Below are 20,047 nucleotides of genomic sequence, written 5' to 3'. Positions count from 1 at the left end.
GCTAATAGACTTGTTAGTAATGATTGCTTGCATGTTATTCAACCAAAGACATTTGATGTTTGAGACATGTTAGCAAATGAGCATTCATCTTGACATAGAGCTTGCTTAGAATTGTGTCTAGGCTTAAGGTTGATAGTTTGATTTATCATTTATATTCCTTAGTTCGAGACCTGATCACCCAAGGTCTAAATCCATATACCCATGAGTTCTCCTTTCCAATAGATTAAAAGTATCATTTCTGTTACTTGCATTTTAGTTTTAGTTTAAAAACCATCAAATCACTGGCTGCACTTAGATTAGGCAAATACTTGCATTCTCACTGCTTTGAGTCCCTCAGAACTGGTTCGACAACTTACTTCTACTCTACTATTATTTGACTTAGGAGCCTCAAAACTCCTAACACCAGTGATCTAAGAACATATAGAACAGAGAACTGAAGCACCTGCCATGGAAACTGAACGTTGGGTCATCTTCTGTGTATTGCTAAGTGTTTTCAGCTCACCGAAAGATGAAACACCCAACCCACTTATTAAACGGGAGAGTTCTTTAGCGTGAAAGTTCCAATGAGCCACATCTCTGGCAGCCATCTATTTTAGTTCCTCTCCTGAGAAAAAGAAATTCTAGGGATATGAAATGACCTATGTTGTGTAGAATATTTCATGCATACATAACAATGAGAAGAGCCACGAAATTCAGGAAAGCAATAAACAAAAAAGAGGTGGCGTCTCTTACCCTTCATACCTTTATATCAGCAAAATTTTTGTTTCTTGCAACAGATAGCTCATCGGCTTCATCTACCATCTCAAATCATCTTTTCGTGTTACACTTGAAGCTTCTTCACTAACCGGATTGTTTTCAGATTTATCAGATAGAATTGAAAAACCTCAATTCAAGATGCTGCTATACTTGCAGTTAACACCTGAAACATACAAAACACATATCTTGATGGTCGAAGCGCTGCAGCAGCTTTGCAGTGAAAAGCATAGAAATATGAAAGTTAAGACACACCCTTAACCTTAGATCGTAAAGTAACAATTGAAAGCACAACTAACTTGAAGAAAAACTATTAAAACTATAAAAAAAAAATACTTGCTGAATGTATAAATCATCAATTTGAACCAAAAATTACATGATTAAAATCACAAAACAATGATAAGATATAGAGTATGCCTTTTGGAATGAAATAAATTATGTATAATCTAGAAGATGATAACCCGATTCCTAAGAGATGAACCTAAAATTCATGATGATCACCACTGATGCTTTGAAAAGAGAGTTCTAGGTGTCCGGGGTAGTCTTGCCGAGTAATATCAACGTCTCTTAGTCTACAGAGGTGGACATGATCATAAGAACTAAATACAACATCGAAAGAAGATATTATTGTCTCTCTCAGGACATTTGATAAAATAAAAACGACACATAGAAGATTAGCACCTTTCTTTATAGGGATGATACGCAACAAAAAAAACAAGATACTATTTTTCCCTTTATCCAGTATTTTCCATATTTTCCTCACAACTGAATCTGAAACGTCCATAGAAAACCATGTTACAAGTTTTCCTATTCTTGATCATGAACCTTTCCAGGGGAATCAAGAGCCTCAGTGCGGCTACGAACAATCCTGTGGAAAACGTCTCTAACTTTCCTTTCGAATGGATCCAAACCCTCTTTCACAGATTCACGTACTTGCATCAACTCTTCCACTCTCTCCTTCACTTCTAACCCATTATCATCAGTTAATGAGAAGTTATCTGAATCAATCAGTTCACTTAACATTTTCGAGTTTTTCTCCATTAGATTAATCTCTTTAAGCAATCCACATGCCTTCTTTTTATCTCTTTTCTTTGATTCATCCATGATTTTATCGTGCAAGGACATCACTGGTACTGCCCATTGGAAATGCCTTGGGAAGTAAAAATGCACTTGTAAACCACGGTCTTGGCAAGGTATAGCGGCCACAAGAACCCACATAACAAACAACAATATTGATGTCATTGTGTATACTGTTAGGGCTAAACCATTAGTAGCCATGACATCGCTAGCTCGAGGTGTGGCCAAGTTATTTCCTATTCCTTGTAACTGCTTTGCGGCTGACCAAGACCGGGACACGCTCCAAGAAAGTGACCTTAAATAGCCAATGTGTTGATTATTGTCCTTGTTACGTGTGAAAGAACGGTTACGCTGGGCCAATGAGTTAGAAGAATCTTTCTCATCTAGCATCCCAATGGCTAAATCAATCAAAGCTTTCTTAGCACGGTGTATTTCCCCTTCACCGAGCTGTCCATGGCTCGCGTCCAAAGCGCATATTATGATTTCAATTAGTTTCTGCCATTGCCCGATCAACTCAATCCCATCACGAATCGCATTGCATACGTCAAGAGCTTTGACGCTCCTCTCGAAGTAATCTTCTATTAAACGGTCCATTGGCTGTTTGAGAAGCTGAGACTTGTGGTTGAATATTATAACTCGAAATTCTTCTTGGCAACAAAGAAACGAATCAAGAAGTTTTCCTATCCATTCAAGTGAGAGGAGCTCATCGTCATTCGCAGAGGCGTTGAGGTCAATAAATTTCTCAGCAACTTGTCTCTGAAAAGAATCTAATTCCACCTCCATGCTCATAGGTTCGGTTGGATCCATTAAGTGCACTTGGTCCCGACGCAAACTTAGTAACGACCTTCCAAACGATAAATCAGTCTCTGGCATCTTCGAAACTATAAGAGTTCGTTCCAGGAAAAAATCTTCTTTGTCTTCTAGGAATAATTAAAAAAAAAGTGATGGGAATCAAGAAAGAAGGGAAAATTATATTATAAGGAGCAGAGCGAACAGTTTTTAATTCTTTCTCCTATTTCTAGTAAGTTCAGTTTCACCTTTGTTTTAGAAACCTTTAGTTACAATTTATCGGCTACAATTAAAAGAGGTATACATATTCGTAGATAAATGTGGGATGTAAATGGTTTCTAAAACTAATTTTGGTTAATAATTTATCAGTAATTAGCATTGATTCGAGTATTTTTTTATTTTACCATAATTTTTTTTTATCTTTTAATATTTATATAGTGTTTGAAATGTTTTCTAAAATAGGTATTTTCTCTTAAAATAATTATCAAAATTATTTTAATTAAAAAAATTCAATCGCATTTATGTTTATATATATTTTTCGTCATCAATTATACAGACTCGAACTGATTCTATAAACCACATTGGTAGTTCTGCATCCATATAAACGACAAAAGTCAATTGTTTTTTAACACTGCGTGCTAGACTATCCATCTTCAGATTCTACGTTCGTGGTACATGAATGATCTCTTAGCTGATAAAAATTTATTGCAAGGTTTTGATATCTTTCAAATAACTTACAAAAGCAGATTATTCTTCTGGTTTTGAAACCATCTTCACCAATTGAAAATAATCTGTTGCAAACGTGATTCCAAATTATCACAAATTTCTCGTACATTCCATTGCTCAAAGTAACGCTTCTACCTCCGAGTGAAGAGGAAAAAAACTAGCCCTGACATTTCTTATTCCCATTAGACAATCAAAACCTTTTAAACTAGTATACCACCCTTGTTCTGAAAAAAATCTCATTTTTTTCCAAGAACTATCTGTAAAACACCAACGCCCTAAGATTCATGGTAAGTTCGGTCCGTCGACTTGACGAGTTACCGTTTGTGTTGTTGCCACTTGTGCTTCTGCCCAAAGCTTTGATTCTGTTTCCGCCAGTTTGAGCATCTCCCTAGAATCTATATCCAGATTATTGAAAACCTTATTATTCTTCCCTTTCTAAATGTACCAAAGAATCCATGCATATTGATGGTCATCCATTTTCGGTAAAATCCTCCATAATAGATGATCAATATTTGTGAATAGTGAACCGGTGGGGAAATTAGTTGGGTTGGATGGAATCAGTGATAAAGCCCAAACCTGACTCATTGGAAGGCATTCAAAAAATCAATACATGATTTATTGATTCCTCTAGAGCTCCACATCTTTCACAACATAAATCCCATGATAGCTCTCTTGCTTGTAAATTTTTCCTCACTGCTATATGCCCGGACACCAACTGCCACAAAAAGTGTTTAATCTTTGGTGGACATCGAATTTTCCTGCAGTACGACTTAAGTAAATCAACTGTAGGTCCAAGTACTATTGAAGGTTTTTCCTTGTCTGGATAAATCCGTTCTACTTGGTAACCAGATCTAACTGTATATTTTCCATTTTAAATAAAATGTCATCCATCCCTACCCACACAAAAAGTCCTACTCAGTGGTATGCTTTTTATTATGTTGACATCCTGGGGGTCCATTAAAACCCGAATTGCCTGTCGCGAAGCTGAATCAATGAGGTGATCGACTGTAAGATCTGGAAGACTGGTAAAATGTTTTTTATTTGCTGGTGAACCCGAACGTCCGTGAAGATATATATATATATATATATTTAATATCAATTTTGTGTATATAATCTTATTTTGAAAATTTTTAATTTGTTTGAAATTGTTTTTGATGAAATTATACAAATCATATATTAACGTAGTATGTTTGTTTATGTATTTAAAAATGCAACATTATATTAATAGTTTAATTTTAATAGTTAGTTTTATATGAGTTAATAAAAATTTTACTAATATTTTTTGTTTAGAAATTTTTATTCTCAAGATGTTTGTATGTGACTAAATTAAAAGAAAATATTCTCAAAATATTTTTATGTGAAAAATTAAATTATTTTTTTTTTTTTTTGTCGTCAAACATACAGACTCATATTGACTCTGTACACCAAACTGGTAGCTCTGCATCCATGTGAATGACAAAAGACGATTGTTGTCTGGCACTGCGTGCTAAACGATCCGCCTTTGAATTTGCCGTCCTTGGTACATGAATGAGCTGTGAGCTATGGAAACTACTTTGTAAACTCCTGATATCCGCCAGATAACTTGCAAACGCCGGCCACTCTTCTGGTTCCGAAACCATCTTCACCAATTGAGAACAATCCGTTGCAAACGTAACCTGATACTGTCGTAAATTCCTCATACATTCCATTGCCCAAATCAATGCTTCCACCTCCGAGTGAAGGGGAGACATACTTGCCCGAACATTTCGTGCCCCCATTAAACCCTCATATCCTTCCAGAGTACTAAACCAACCTTGTCCCGAGAATGAATCCTTATCCTTCCACGAGCCATCTGTGAAGCACCATCTCCCTGGGATTGAGGGAGGCTGATGCACTTGTGGTAGTATGGATTGTCGGATAGTCAAATCTTGTGCCGCAGCCCACATAGTAGATTCCGTTTCTGCCAACTTTAGTGTATCCATGGGATCAATATCCAGGTTACTAAAAACCTTGTTGTTCCTTGCTTTCCAAATATACCATAGGATCCATGCAAACTGATGATCATTCATCTTGGGTAAAACTCTCCAGAATAAGTGATCCATGTTAACAAACAATGATTCCGATGGGAAAACATTTGGATTTGTTGGTATTGTTGACAATGCCCATATTTGCCGCGCTGGAGGACATTCAAAGAAAACATGATTCAAAGATTCCTCCACACTCCCACATCTATCGCAATTAATTTCCCCTTTCATACCTCGGGTTTTTAAATTCTTCTTGACCGCAACACACCCTGATACAATTTGCCAAAGAAAGTGCTTAATTTTTGGTGGACACTTAACCTGCCAACAAAAAGCTTTCAAAGCATCTACTGTCGGTCCATAGAAAACTGGTTGTTTTTCTTTGTCAGGGTAAACCCTTTCCACCTCATATCCTGATTTAACCGTATATTTCCCATTGTTTGTGAAATGCCAGCCATCCTTATCCTCTATACAAAACCTACTAAGAGGTATACTTTCGATTATCTTTGCGTCCAATGGATCCACCAAGGCCCGAATGGCTTGTGAGTTCCACGTCCTAGAACCTGGAGTAATAAGAGAGTCAACCGTGAGGTCCGGAAGTAAATTGTGATGATTTTTGTTTGCAGGTCTCGGGCGAGTGGTTGGGAGCCAAGGGTCATTCCATACTGAGATAGATGAACCTGTTCCCACCCTTTTAATTAGTCCTTTGCTAACCAGAGATCGAGCAGATACGATACTCCTCCAACCATATGATGGGGAGTAAGAACGGATTGGTTCCAGGGGTGAAGCATTCCTGAAATACCGACCCTTGAATACTCTAGCGAATAGAGTATCCGGTTTATTTATTAGACGCCAAAGTTGTTTTCCAAGCATTGCCGTATTGAAATTCATAATATCCTTAAAACCCAAACCACCCTCCTCCTTAGGAAGGCACACCTAAAAATATTATATTTAAAAATATTATTTTATTTAACATATCATTTCAGTTTGGTGTTTTTATTTTACTACAAAAATTAAACATAAGATATTGCAACCAATAAACTATTATTTATCTTGTTTTATATAAAAAGTTAATATGATAATTTTAAAAGGAAATGGGCTATAATACTATTTAATTTTAAAATGAGTTACTGAAATATATATAAAATATGGTCTAGATTAAATATGATAAACAATCAGAAGATAATTGCATAATGGAATATATTTGTCTTTTATAGGAATGTTATTGTTTAGATGTATATTGTTTTTGTTAGAAAGATATCATATATGAATAAATTTAGGATGTTGGTTAAGTTTTTCATGAATGGTCTAACATGGACTTTTGTATGGAAGATAAAAAATAGGACCCTAAATTAATAGATTATATATAATTTAAAAAGACCAAAAAGACCTAGAACAGAAAAATATTGCGTAAGACCTGGAATCAGAACGGATATCTGAGAAAAATTGAGTATCCAATTCAGATCAACTATTTTATTATATGGATCCGAGCACCCTGGGTATTCGGAGTTGCGGATATCTGTAGAATAATCATATACTACTTGGATCTCATAAGAAGTTTAGATTGTAAAAGATGATCAAGTAGCAAAAGATTTAGTCAAGCATGTTTGATGGAACATATGTAGCAAATGTTTTATTAACTCATGTAGAGTATTTCGTCTAAGTCCAAGTACCATTTACCTTCAAAAATATTTTCTCACAATATGAAATATGAGTTGTTGAGGTCAAAAATGGTACTCTGGAATAAACTTATAAGCTTGTTGCTTTTAGGGAATTTCCTCGAAATAATTTTGGAAAATGACCGGATTAGAAATCTTAGAATATCAAAAAGGTTTCACCTTTATCCAATCCACTGAATGGTGAGCGGGTCAGCCCGAGCCCAGCTCGCCATATGACATGGGGGTCGATACAAACCCAGATCGCCATATGGCGAGCGGATCGTCGCATATCCAGATCCCTATATGGAGAGCGGATCAACGCACACCAACTCGCCATATGGCGAGCGGGTCGTCACACACCTAGCTTGCCATATGGCGAGTGGGTCGACGCACAACCATCTCGCCATAGGCGAGTGAGTCGTCTCACACCCATCTCGCCATATGGCGAGCTGGTCGTCACACACCTAGCTCGCCATATGGCAAGCGGATCGACGCATACCCAACTTGCCATTTGGTGAGCGGGTCATCGCACACCCAGCTCGCCATACTCGCCATATGGCGAGCAGTTCGTCACATACCCAGCTCGCCATATGGCGAGCAGGTCTTAGCACACCCACTCGCAATATGGCGAGCGGGTCATCACACACCAAGCTCACCATATAACGAGCGGTCGTCGCACACCCATCTCCCCATATGGCGAGCATGTCATCGCACACCAGCTCGCAATATGGCGAGCGGGTCGTCACAAACCCAGCTCGCCATATGGCTGGTCATCGACCAGCTAGGCATATGGCGAGCAGGTCGTCGCGCACACAGATAGACATATGGCAAGTGGGTCGTCGCGCACCCAGCTCGTTATATGGTGAGTGGTTCATCTCACACCCTGCTCGCGATATGGCGAGCACTATGCCACAGTGAGTTTGATGAGACCCAATATAGTATCCCTTCTTTCACCGCTTCTTCTAAAGCCAAGAAAATTCCAAGTCCAAAGTTTATAAGACAAGACAAATGAAATAAAACTGTCACAAGAACAATCTCATACTTACAGCCCTCACAAAGAGGAATAATCCATCCAACCTCGGTGAAACTACATATCGATTCCACAAAACACGAGCACCAAAAGCAAAAACAGTAAAATTTATTCCAATGCATGACCTTATAATTAGATCTTGCCAACAACCATAACAATTTTAGTAAAACAGAAAACATAAAAGCCTCAACAAGAAAACAAACTAGATTGCTCATAAGACTAATTATAACAATGAAAACATGAAAACTACAAGCTAGGAACTGCTCGTTTCCTTCCCCAATCTTCATAACTTCAACCGTCCCGATAAAACTTTACCCAAAATAAAGAACTTATGCTCACTGAGCTTATTGAAATAAATAAAAGCTCCAAACCAGGACCCAACTCCTGCTTGGTTGAACTCACTACTATGAAAACTTGATCCATAAATCAAGCTTATTGATGGCCCGACATAAGGTTTGAAGTGCCCTTACTCTCCGGTGGTTTGTTGTTATCTCCATGGCGTTTGCTTATCTTTGCTGCAGCACACTTACGAGGGAAGACGAGTGCATTGGCTGCCCTCATCTTGTTACTTACAGCAATGCTCCCCGTATCTAAAGGATCCGAGATCACTTCTGATCCAGTCGCCTGAGTTCTGGTTAGTTGTTCTTGAAATTCTTGTGAAGGAAGTGGCAAAAGACTCTCCCCTGCAGTCGAGATCTCCCCCTCCTCTTTAGCTTCCACTCGTAAGTCACTCAGGGAGTTTTGATCTCGAATCAATCCAGGAACGGATCTCTCAGGCCCTTCCTGATCACCAAAACGTTCTCCCTCTCTGCGATTAACCATTTGGCGCGAAACATCACTATCTCCTCTATACTTTCTCCTGTGTGCAACCGATCTCTTACTTCCTCTCTCTGCCACCTTTACCCATTGAGAATCAGTGTCCTCAACCATCTTACCTTTACCCTTCCCGTAGTATTCTCGACCCTCTCCTTCTCTCGTCTATTGCCTCCCATCACCGTTAATGACCAAACCTTTGTAACTCCTGGCTCGATCATCATAGTTTCCCCCATCATACCATCCACCATTATTCTCCCTAATTCCTCGCTTCCTCTCTGAATTCTTCTGTGTGGCCTTCTTGCCTAGTGGGCATCTTTCCTCCTTATGGCAGAGACTAGAGGAAAGCGGAAAGTAGCCAAATAACTTTTCATATCGTAATGAAATCATTACTTCCTTACCATCATAGAACTCCCCACCTTTGAAGTCCACTGTGGTTTCGAAGCACAACTCCTTAAAGGCATCCACAACCACTTGAACCCGAGAATGGTCCACGTCTACTGTGACCGTCCTCCCAATAGCGTCACTACTACTATCGAATGTAGGACCCTTCCTAAACTCCAATGTAACTCCAAGCACTCTTACTCAGAAAGTGATCTCCGACGGATAGAGCTGTAACTTCTTAGGTTGCCATCTTGCCAAAGAGAGCATCCAACAGTCAAAGTAGAAATGTTGCAATCTCAGGACCGCATCAATTTCCTCCTCCTTCTCAAAGTCAAATTGAAATTTGCCAAGTCCCAAATCACTACCAATGATCCGTTCCTCCAGTTTCCAAATCTTCAGAAGGTTTGTGAGCAATGCCTTCATATCTTGCTCCTCGGGGTTCATGCATCTTCCAATCAAGATTTTGGAATAGGTTTTGATTAGCGCCGAGTTGTCAAAGTGAGCTACAATAATCTTAAGCCTTTTGCGAGTACGCTCGCCGTTCCTCATTTCCCATTGATACCCAGTAACTGACCCTGCGTCATGATGATGAACAAAGAGAAACTGAGACCGTAATCTCGAATGTATGTAAGTGTAATGAAACTTAAGAAAATGATACAACAACGATGAGTCTAAATAGTACTTTTATACTGCTCCCAATGATCTCTAGTATCGCTCTCAAGATCTTCCTCAATTAAACTCAACTTATCATTGATGATGAAATCAAATGCAAAATCACACAACAAGGATATCCGTAATCTATCCTTTCCGAAAAGATACCCAATCCATCCACTCCATGCCCCCAAAACTTCCAAATCGATAAATAATCCTTCCAAATCGAAAAAGGATCATTCCAGATTGCAAAAGAACCCTTCCAATCACCGTGAAAGATGAGTAATAAGAGATAATACCTTGATATTCCTTCGATTTCTTGTTAATGATGATTGCCATCGCGATACGCTCCTCTGTAGATCCATAATACCCAAACACCCCAAAGATCTTCTTTCCTAAAATTGCTTCAATCTCTTGAGAATTCCAGCCAAATCTCCTCATTGTATCTCCATAATCCGTATATTCTCCAGCCTAAAACGCCTCTCCAATCCCAGGTTCCCATCGTCGGGCAAACATGCGAAAATCCTAGATTGCCTAAAGCATTGCCGCCAGAGAGAGAAAATATCGTTAATATTTTTGCGTTTTACCCATTTATGTTTATATTTATTATCTCGATATTTCAGGTTTATGGATATTTTTTATTTATTTTATCTGGTTTCAGAAAATATTATAACAAAAACATAAACTAAATTAATAATATAATATAATTATTATAAAATAAAAATAGATACTTTATTTTTTTGTCAGTGGGATAAATTTTTCTTCTAAGCGTGATATTCTTTCAGCCAATAGAAGTAAAACAAACTCATGAAAAGAAATATCCTTGCCATTCAATTGACCAATTTGAAAATATTCAAAAAATATTTCAAAGTTATCAAAGATCTAAAAAAATATTTTTTCCTTCAAATCTACAATAGGAAAACATGCATATTCAAAGTGTTAATAGCAATCGAAGAGCTTAATATCAACTTATCTAACACGTTGTGAGGAATGTCACTTGACGAAGATGTTCCAGTGATTATTCCAAAAGATGAGGAGGCATATTATGCGATGCAAAGAGGGGGTCAGAGTTTGCTGAATCCAGAATGTCTAAACATTGCAAGGATGTTGATAAAGATGCCAAAAATTTAGAAGATCGATGATCGAGTTGGGGGATAGCTCTAACAAAGGAAAGGTTTCAAGTCAGTTTTGTATTTGAAAAGACATTCAAACAGTACTGAAGTAAAGTTTTTGGACCTCTGATAACTGGGGTATGGCATGGATAGATGGGTGGAGTATCCTCCTTTTAATGTTCTCCTAACAGAAGCGATCTGGGTGAAACTCATAACTTACCCATTAACTACTTCACTCGCAAGACGATCAACACTGTTTCATATGGAATAGTGTTGGGGTCGAAATCGGATAGGGCAAAGTTGGCATCCCAAATTTCCATTTAAAAATTATTTACTTAAGAATTTTCTACGGTTTTTCGGAAAAGAAAAACCTGTACGAAAGAATTTGCGGAAAAATCTTGTTTTAAGACAACAATTCTTTAAAACGACGATTTCTTAACCAACGACTTAAAAAATCAATGACTTAAGAAAGTAACGATTTCTTAAAATCAAACGGAACTTTGTTATCAAAGGACCAAACCTCCGCAAACAAGCGTCCGAAGAGAATCGTAGCTTTGCGATAGGTTCAAACACTTGGATAACGGACCTCAGACCACGGCATAAACCCGATCGCGATGGCAATCGGGTCACGAACGAGAGCTCGGTTGCTATAGCGAACGGATCACGAAACCAAGCTCGGTCGCTATTGCGACCGAGATACGATTACAGCTCGGTCGCTATAGCGACCGAGCCACGCACACGGCACAGAGCCATGAAGGCCGTTCCCTCGACTTATCACTTGGGCGTCAAATTCCCAACCAAGACTGGAATCGCCGCAATCTAGGGTTGTCAAAAACAGTCGCGACTTTATTTCATAGCGGAGCATAAGTTGAGACAGATCACGACGACCTCTACGGTTAAACGCAAGCGAACTCAGCCTTCCGCCGAGGATGCCCAGACGAAGGGCACAGAGACATCTCCCGCGGAAGCAGATACGAAGATCGGATCCATCCCCAACTCCGAAGACAACGTCACAACTCAGCGGGAAGAGAAAAATCCCGAGGTGAACGTCGACCCCGCAACTAAAGCGGTCGACGAAAAACCAACCGACGAGTAAACACACTCGCGGCATAAACAGAACTACGAGATGACTTGATCATCGAAAAAGGTACGTACACAGCCCGTCGAAACCCTGCGAGTTCAGCTATCCCCCTCGCCAAAAAAGAGAGAGGGGGGGAGTGGGTGCGTATACTCGTATACTTCCACACAAAACAAAAAACAAAAAAAAAACGCATTTGTATTCGAAATTTTCGAAACTTTTTCAATAAAATTCACTTTCTCGATTTGTCGATTCCTAACACATAAACATTTCGGAAAAACAAAAAATGTATCCTCAAGAAAACGCGAAATGTCTCAATTTTAACTGAAGATATTTAGTTCATATCATCCGTCAAAATAGTCCATCCACGACTTTAAACAAAATAGTCCATCCGCGACTTTAAACAAAATAGTCAATCCGCGACTTTAAACAAAATAGTCCGTCTGCGACTTTAAAAACAAAAACAAACCCGTCGATTGGCCCCGACGGGCAAATACAAAAACTTTTCACTTAAACAAATTCGTAGTCAGATATTTTCACAAGATCCTCTTACATCCGACTAGGATACCATAGCGCGCTATACAAAAAAATCGAAATTTCGTCCAGCACTTCGCAAAGGAAGTACCTCGATTCGTACCTAGACAAATCATATAAGCCGATAACACTTCGCGGATTTTAAAACAGTACGAATCAGGTCAAAATCACAAACAGGCAAAACGGAAGCCGATCAGTTATCGCATAGCCTTGAAGCTGAGAGTAGACCTAGGTCTTGCCCTAAGCCCAGTCTTGCTGGCACTTAACATCTCACGGACATAGTATCAAATACGAGATCCCAAAATATGTCTCTTATCGCTTACACCTAAAACGCTCGCTAAAAAGTAGCATACGGACCAAGCGACAAATCAAGAGTTAGAATACGAAATGACTACTCGCATTTTACCCTCTACACTTGGCGAAAGTTTAAATCAGATGATAAAACACAAATCATCGAAAACTTACTTCATATTTTTATAAAAGCCGCACAAAGGCGGAGGGGATTCGAACCCTTAAAAGGCCAGTCCCGATATACATAAAATTACGCAACCTACTACGGTCGCGGCATAAACAGATAAAACGGCCACACTTGGCCACGGAAATACAAAGATAAAGGAAAAACATTTTCCCGATAAATTCAGTAGAGGATAAAGTCATCCGACGACGAAGTTCCGAACTCCGTCGGATAAGTTACCTCATCATCACCTCCCTCCGCTTCGGTCGCGACCTCCACCGTGTCAGGAGAAACTGGGATCGGCTCCCGGAGTCCCCAGATCCTTTCCTCGATAGGGGGAACAAGCGACTCAGCGTGAACATTGTCCTTCATGCCACCCTGCATAAGGCTCAAACTCCTCTTTGTAAACATAATCCCTCTGCTGAGTCCCCGCGAGAGCTCCAACCGATCCGCGACACTCGCGAAAATCACCCACCGCAGCATCGGCTGCCCGGAGATTGTAATACTCCTCCTGAAATCGCGTCGCCCGATTCTGCATCTCGGCGGCCATCTCCCGCTTGGCCTGCCTCCTCGCTCGGCGAATCGCTCTAGCATGGTCGGCCTCCGCCCTTAAAATCCGTTCTGAGGTCTCCTCCTGGAGTCGCGCCAAATCATTTGCATTCTTCTCCGCTTTGAAGCGCCAAATCCTTGACTCTCTCTAGCTATCCACCAACGCCGAGCCAAGATTGTTCATCGCCTGCAAAATCCAAGAAACAAAATTTTTATTTTTTCACAAAGATAAAAAAAAAATCCGATTGAATAATAAGGAAAATACGAGAAGAAGTAAAGACTGACCCCGTTAACCACGCGAGAAGTCTGAGCCAATACTTCAGGCCTCTCCGTTTCTTCTACAAAGGTATACGGATTAGGATGATCAGGAAGACCAGAAAAGAAGTCGTCAAAATTGGGCATCGGCGCATCACTCGAACCACTCCCATCACCAAAGCCACGAGACGGATCCCATCCCGGAAGTGGAAAATCGTCGGCATGAAAGTCGTGATCCTCGACCTCAATGTCTTTATCTTTTTGCGGCACCTCAGGCGATCTCTCGACTGGAACACGCTCTGGGAGATGCTCGACAGGAGCAAAATCAATCTCACCTTCCGCCTCGAAGTCAGAATGGACCATTCAGATCGCCTTCCGAACCCTCTGACGGGTAAAACTGGTCCACCAAAGATCACCGCTCCTAAGCGCGTCTCTCACCTCCATAATGTCCGTAGGCCAGGGATGAACCACGCTAATGTGCGGAAGAGGATTTGGAACCGTCCGGAACATCGGAATAAACTCTTCCGCAACAGACGCAGCGCTAAGCCGGACATAGAAGAAGAATTGTCTCCAAGCATTATGGGACGAGGAGTCAATCGCCAGGAGACGGACTCCTTGTTGTATTGCAGCCTCAGAAGTGCCTCAAAGTGGTTGGTAGTGAGGGATAGGCCGCGCTCGTAACTCAGAATCACGAGACCGATAAGGATCTCGAAACTCGTAGGGCTCAGCTGGTTTAACGAAACCTAAAAACGGTCCAGTACGCGAACAATAATTTCAGGAATCGGAAACCAAATACGGCAACGCGTCAGAACGGCCTCGTAACACGTGAAGTAGCCTTCCGGAGGATGGTCGGCACTTTCTCCGACCTTAGGAATCCGGAACTAAACCGCATCCGGGACTCCAGTGAATTTCTGAAGCGTCTCGAGAAAAAGGTCGGTGGTCTTACTCGGTAGGTGGGATACCCCTCTCCGAGATCGGCAGATCGGAAACTTTTCCTCTCTGGGACGTTTGATACGATCACTGCTTGCTTTCTAGTACGCATCACATTCCACCGCATTCGGAGGAAATTCAAACTCGGCTTTCGGGACGAGGAGCTCTTCATCCTGATTGCAATCAGGATAAGAAGTCACGGGAGTCTTCTTCTTAGAAGACTTTTTTCCGCTTCTAAACAACTTTGACATTTTGGTGAAGGATTTTCTTTCTAAATTTTTCTTTTCCTGAGAGGATTCTTCAAAGAAAGACTTATGAAAGATGAGTGAGTAAAAATGAAAGAGTTACCCCCTCTTTTATAAACTTCAGGATTTACTATTCAAGTTCGGACTTTTGGATACCGACTTGGCCTAAAAACTCGCCTAAACTCGCCAAACCATGCGACCGAATCTTGTCAACCCACGATTCTACCGCATTGGGGGGCTAACTGTTGGGGTCGAAATCGGATAGGGCAAAGTTGGTATCCAAATTTCCGTTTAAAAATTATTTACTTAAGAATTTTCTACGGTTTTTCGGAAAAGAAAAACATGTACGAAAGAATTTGTGGAAAAATCTTGTTTTAAGACAACGATTCTTTAAAACGACGATTTCTTAATCAACGACATGAAAAATCAACGATATAAGAAAGTAACGATTTCTTAAAATCAAACGGAACTTTGTTATCAAAGGACCAAACCTCCGCAAACAAGCGTCCCAAGAGAATCGTAGCTTTGCGATAGGTTCAAACACTTGGATAACGGACCTCAGACCACGGCATAAACCCGATCACGATGGCAATCGGGTCATGAACGAGAGCACGGTTGCTATAGCGAAGGAATCACAAAACCACGCTCGGTCGCTATAGCGACCGAGCTACGATTACAGCTCGGTCGCTATAGCGACCGAGCCACGCACACGGCTCGGTCGCTATAGCGACCAAGCTCCGTATAGAGCTCGGTCACTATAGCGACCGAGCTGCAGACAAAGTTCGGTCGCTATAGCGATTGAGCGTTCGTACATCGATCATTCTCTGAAATGTCCGAAGTCTTCCAAAACGACGATACGACGTGAAACTATGCATTCTCGACTATCCGTACAGCCGTTCTCTGCAACTCACGACTATCCGTTTCTTGATCTCTCGATCAAATGGATTCGTCCGTTTGGTTTACGATAAAACCGCGGAAACTTAACCTTATCGGAGAAATCGTAAAAACGTCTCAAATCAAAAATACGGCCCAAAGGGGTCCTAAACTTGATTCGAGGCCCACTTACGATTTCTTAAAAACCCATAAACCCTATGACGGTTTATGCTTGGAGGATAAGCATCAGTTTCCGCGGAAAAAATAGAAATTTTCTGCAGATAATCATGAAGATCGGAAAAAATTGAATATTCCCATTTTTTCGACTATGACGGCTTAAGGGCAAAAGGGGGAAGCGTAAACCGACCTTGGAGGGAGTATATAAGGAGTTCAAGGCGAGAGGCATAGAGGCATCACTTTTCCAGAGCAACTTAGCACTTAGAGCAATTTAGGCAACTTTCCGTTTTTATTTTTCGAGCTGCGACTCAATTAGGTTTAGCCACCTTCGGGTATTAGAACTAGGGATCTCGCCGACAGCTCTCGTAGCCGAAGCACGTTACCTTGTTGTTGTCACGCTCATACGCAGATTCGGAATAAAACCCTTCTTGCTCTCTTTTTTCGATTTTTATTTTATTTTCTCGTTATTGTCGTGTTCTGATTGCTTGACGTGTGGTTTCTCAGAAATCCGGGACCTTCTGGGAAATTAGGGTTTTCTCTAGTTTCCTTATTTATACGAAATATTGACGGTGCAAATTTCGGTTCCCACAAATAGGTTTTTTGAAGGAGACTGAATTTAACCCAGAGAAACAACTGCTTAATGATTATGTAAAAGTACTAGTGATCATGGATCTCAACATACCAGTAAGGGATAAGAAGTCAGTGACGTTAATTAATATTCAAACAGTCTTTGTCGATGTGGAGTATGAAAATATAAGAAAAATGTTTCTCCTGCTTTAGATTGACACACGAGAGGCAGATATGTCATCTGCTACAAGCTGCTAAAATAGGTGAAAAAGAGTTATGGAGAAATATGGACAACAAAGCATGCCACCGGTTGGTGCTCGTCGACATCACAACAAATTGGCTATACGTTAATGCTTCTTCTGACTCCATCTGTGCCACCTGATGAACCTAGAATGAGGAAATCGGGAATAAAGATAGGCCCTAAATGATATGTCTAAAGACCCAGTGTCTCAGCGATCATACCTTCACTGGAAGAAGCTCCTATCATATCGAGCAACACTAACATAGAGGGGCATAGTTTTTTATTTCAGGACATCTAAGACGGTTAATGCTATCAACAACACTGTTGCTTTGAGAAATAGGTCCAGCCATGAAGCTGAGAGGCTAATTATGGCAAGAAAGGTACCTACATACCTGAAATATCGAAGAGAAAGAACAACATTCATGGAGGTGAAATGTAGAATGAGTATAATGCAAAGAAGCATATGGAATTTGCAAAAGAAAAAAAAAGAAGAGAAGGCAATACAGAGGATGGGCAGAGCAGAGGTGATCTGGGGATTGGTGATCTGGAGATTTTTGATCCGAACAAACAACTGAAACGACTGATACATGGGGAAGGACGATCATACACATGGGACTTCATGTTTGGAATTTGGATGGTTTTGAAATAGGTTGCGGCCAGTCAGATGGAATTTGAAAGGGGGGTAAAAGCATAACTGCATCAAGAAGTTCATCATCTTGGACAAGAAGGAGCAAAACAAAGAGGAGAGTTAAAGTTGATGATGAGGAAAAGAAACGTAGAGGATCAGACAAAGGACAAATGAAATGTAAACAAGAGAGAAGGGAGAAGTAACATCCAAAATTTCGCACCAAAGTGAAGGTTTGATGATTCACTCGACACCATCCAGTTTTCAATGACGACGCTTAGTTGGAACTGTCTGGGATTGAGGATAATCTTAACAATTTGATGCCTAGGAGAGATGTGTGGTGAACATTTCACCAATTTTTTTTGTTTCTACTAGAGACTTAAAACTCTACTTGTTACGTTGTAAAACTTCAAAGTCTGTTAGGTTATGAACATTGACATCTGGTGGACCAAGTGGGATTAAGTGGAGTATTAGAACTTTTTAGAGGAGTACATATGAGGTTGAAATACTGCTCGGCTAATAGGATCATTGATGTGCATGTAAATCACAGTTTTTTGATATTCAAAGTATCTATGCCTTGAAACTCGATTTGGAGAAAACTTATCAAACAGAAATCCAAGAATTCCTGGCTGCAATTTGAAATAAGAACACCCATGTGTTTCATGAATGGGTATAAACCGGGAGAATGAGGAACAACATCCACTCATTTGTTTAATAACGGAGGCACCAAGCATTTTTATGAGGAAAGCAAAAGAAGGACTGCAATGAACTATTTTAACAATCTGTTTAAGCCATATGGTTGCAGAAGAGTTACTGGATGGAATGCAGAGTCGAGTCACGGATGGAATGAATGCAAGTTTGACGAAAAATGGATTTGACTCAAAAATCAAACAAGAAATGAAAGCGATTAAGAGCGACAAGGCGTCTGGTAGGGTTGATATGGTGCACCCACTGAGTCGAATCGTGGATGTGATGATGTGTGTTTGGGAATGTGGTGAATTGTATTTGATGTCGTAATGAAATGAGCGAATCTTATTGATATGTTGTCTCCTACTAACCACTTATTGTTCTGCATTACGTCAAACACTGGTTCACGCGGATCGTATGGCGTAATGCAGAACAATTTTCAAGGATAGCATTGGAATCATTATCTATTATTTGATACTTTCCTTTCATTTACCAATTTTTAATGATAGCATTGGTATTATAAAATAATAGCATAAGAGTCGACGTTTTTTTCTCCCATGCACTATTCACGAGGCAGTCACTTTCGGTCTGGTATTTTCCTCTTTGGTTTGAATCAAGTGGTTTCCACTCACCTGGTTTAGTCTCGCCCCTGGTTTTGCAAGAAGGTTTTAACCATTTAGAGTAAAAAGTCAAACCGCCTCCCAAAACCACCGCCGAACAAGCTCCTTTCACCGGGTTCCGCCCCCGACAGCCAGAGGGTCCGTCCTCTACAGCACAGCAAGGATGGAGATGACCGACTAACAGCAACGACATCTACATCGACTACGGAGATCCGAAGGAAGACCTTAAACGCTCCTACTTTCTCAACGAGGATTACGATTCTTAGCTTCAACGTCACAAACTTCTACTCCAAGTAACACCGGAATCCTGCAACACACAGACATAGACGACCGCCTCTAACGCAAAGACTCCATCAGTTACTTCTACTCGACGCTCACCAACGAACAAGATGGCGCGCAGATTTTCCTACGCTGAGAAAGGAAAAGGAATCTACATTCCTCCGACGACGGCTACCCTTCGCATCAGAGCACCGGAGATTGACACAACCCAAGCTATCAGAGACAATGAACTAACCCTCATAGGGGGTTTGACAAACCCGAAAGAACAGAGTATATGGAGGCTCATCCCATATCTCTCACGGAAATGGAGCGCAAAAGGAACAGTGGTCTGCTCAGACTTGGGACAGAGCTGCTTCCAAGTACGCTTTGAAAATAGAGAAGATCTCGAGACGGTTCTGGCCAACAGACCATACCACTCTGCGGGATGGATGCTCATTGTACAACGCTGGGAACCTACAATATCTTCGACTTTCCCGTCTCAAATACCGTTTTGGATAAAGCTCAAAGGCCTCCCTCTACACTACTGGAGACCTGAAATGCTTGAAAACATCGGGAGAGAACTAGGACACTTCGATGGCAAAGAACTGTCTTCAACAACGGCACGCATCAGAGTTACAGTCAATGGCTTGCTACCTCTGGTAAAGGAAGCCATCATAGAGTTTGCTTCTGGCGAAGAAACTCTAGTCTCACTGGAGTATGACAAACTGATGAACCACTGCCGCTACTGCAACAGTTTGACACATGAGAAGCGCTACTGCAGAGAAAAACGACAAGTCTCCCCTCCATATGCAGCTAGGAATACACATACTGAAACTAGAGAGCAACACACGAGACAGGCGGCCCCCCCTCTACACACTCGTCAAGAGGAGACGGTCAACCAATATCACCGCATGACGTCGGAACAAGGCATAAATCGACATGATCAACCGAACTTCAGCTA

The 20,047-nt window shown here is 40.7% G+C and overlaps 2 protein-coding genes and 1 non-coding gene across 3 annotated transcripts; 1 reads left to right on the top strand and 2 right to left on the bottom strand.

The window, feature by feature from the left end:
* Nucleotides 1–1,382: 1,382 nt before the first annotated feature.
* LOC130502269 (U6 spliceosomal RNA) lies at nt 1,383–1,483 on the top strand. The gene has a single exon (XR_008940195.1). It is a non-coding gene; the product is annotated as a U6 spliceosomal RNA (small nuclear RNA).
* Nucleotides 1,484–1,560: 77 nt separating this feature from the next.
* LOC130502268 (protein ROH1-like) lies at nt 1,561–2,709 on the bottom strand. The gene has a single exon (XM_056997043.1). The coding sequence runs from the start codon at nt 2,701–2,703 to the stop codon at nt 1,561–1,563; it is 1,143 nt and encodes a 380-aa protein (XP_056853023.1). The 5' UTR covers nt 2,704–2,709.
* Nucleotides 2,710–8,055: 5,346 nt separating this feature from the next.
* Nucleotides 8,056–10,423, bottom strand: LOC130502267 (uncharacterized). The gene is made up of 2 exons (XM_056997042.1): nt 10,181–10,423; nt 8,056–9,805 (listed from the first exon to the last, which is right to left on the bottom strand). The coding sequence occupies exons 1-2, from the start codon at nt 10,320–10,322 to the stop codon at nt 9,432–9,434; spliced, it is 516 nt and encodes a 171-aa protein (XP_056853022.1). The 5' UTR covers nt 10,323–10,423; the 3' UTR covers nt 8,056–9,431.
* Between the last annotated feature and the right edge of the window lie 9,624 nt (nt 10,424–20,047).

The sequence above is a fragment of the Raphanus sativus genome, unplaced genomic scaffold, assembly GCF_000801105.2.
Source record: "Raphanus sativus cultivar WK10039 unplaced genomic scaffold, ASM80110v3 Scaffold0477, whole genome shotgun sequence".
Classification (NCBI taxonomy): Eukaryota; Viridiplantae; Streptophyta; class Magnoliopsida; order Brassicales; family Brassicaceae; genus Raphanus; species Raphanus sativus.
Note: the sequence above shows the minus strand (reverse complement) of the source record. Positions and strands in the feature narration are given on the sequence as shown.

What these genes read in the sequence shown, in the direction of transcription:
- LOC130502268 (XM_056997043.1), bottom strand. Translation starts at nt 2,703, where the DNA reads ATGCCAGAGACTGATTTATCGTTTGGAAGGTCGTTACTAAGTTTGCGT.
- LOC130502267 (XM_056997042.1), bottom strand. Translation starts at nt 10,322, where the DNA reads ATGAGGAGATTTGGCTGGAATTCTCAAGAGATTGAAGCAATTTTAGGA. An exon ending in GAAATCGAAGGAATATCAAG is followed by an intron (nt 9,806 to 10,180) that starts GTATTATCTCTT and finishes ATCATGACGCAG; the next exon opens with GGTCAGTTACTGGGTATCAA.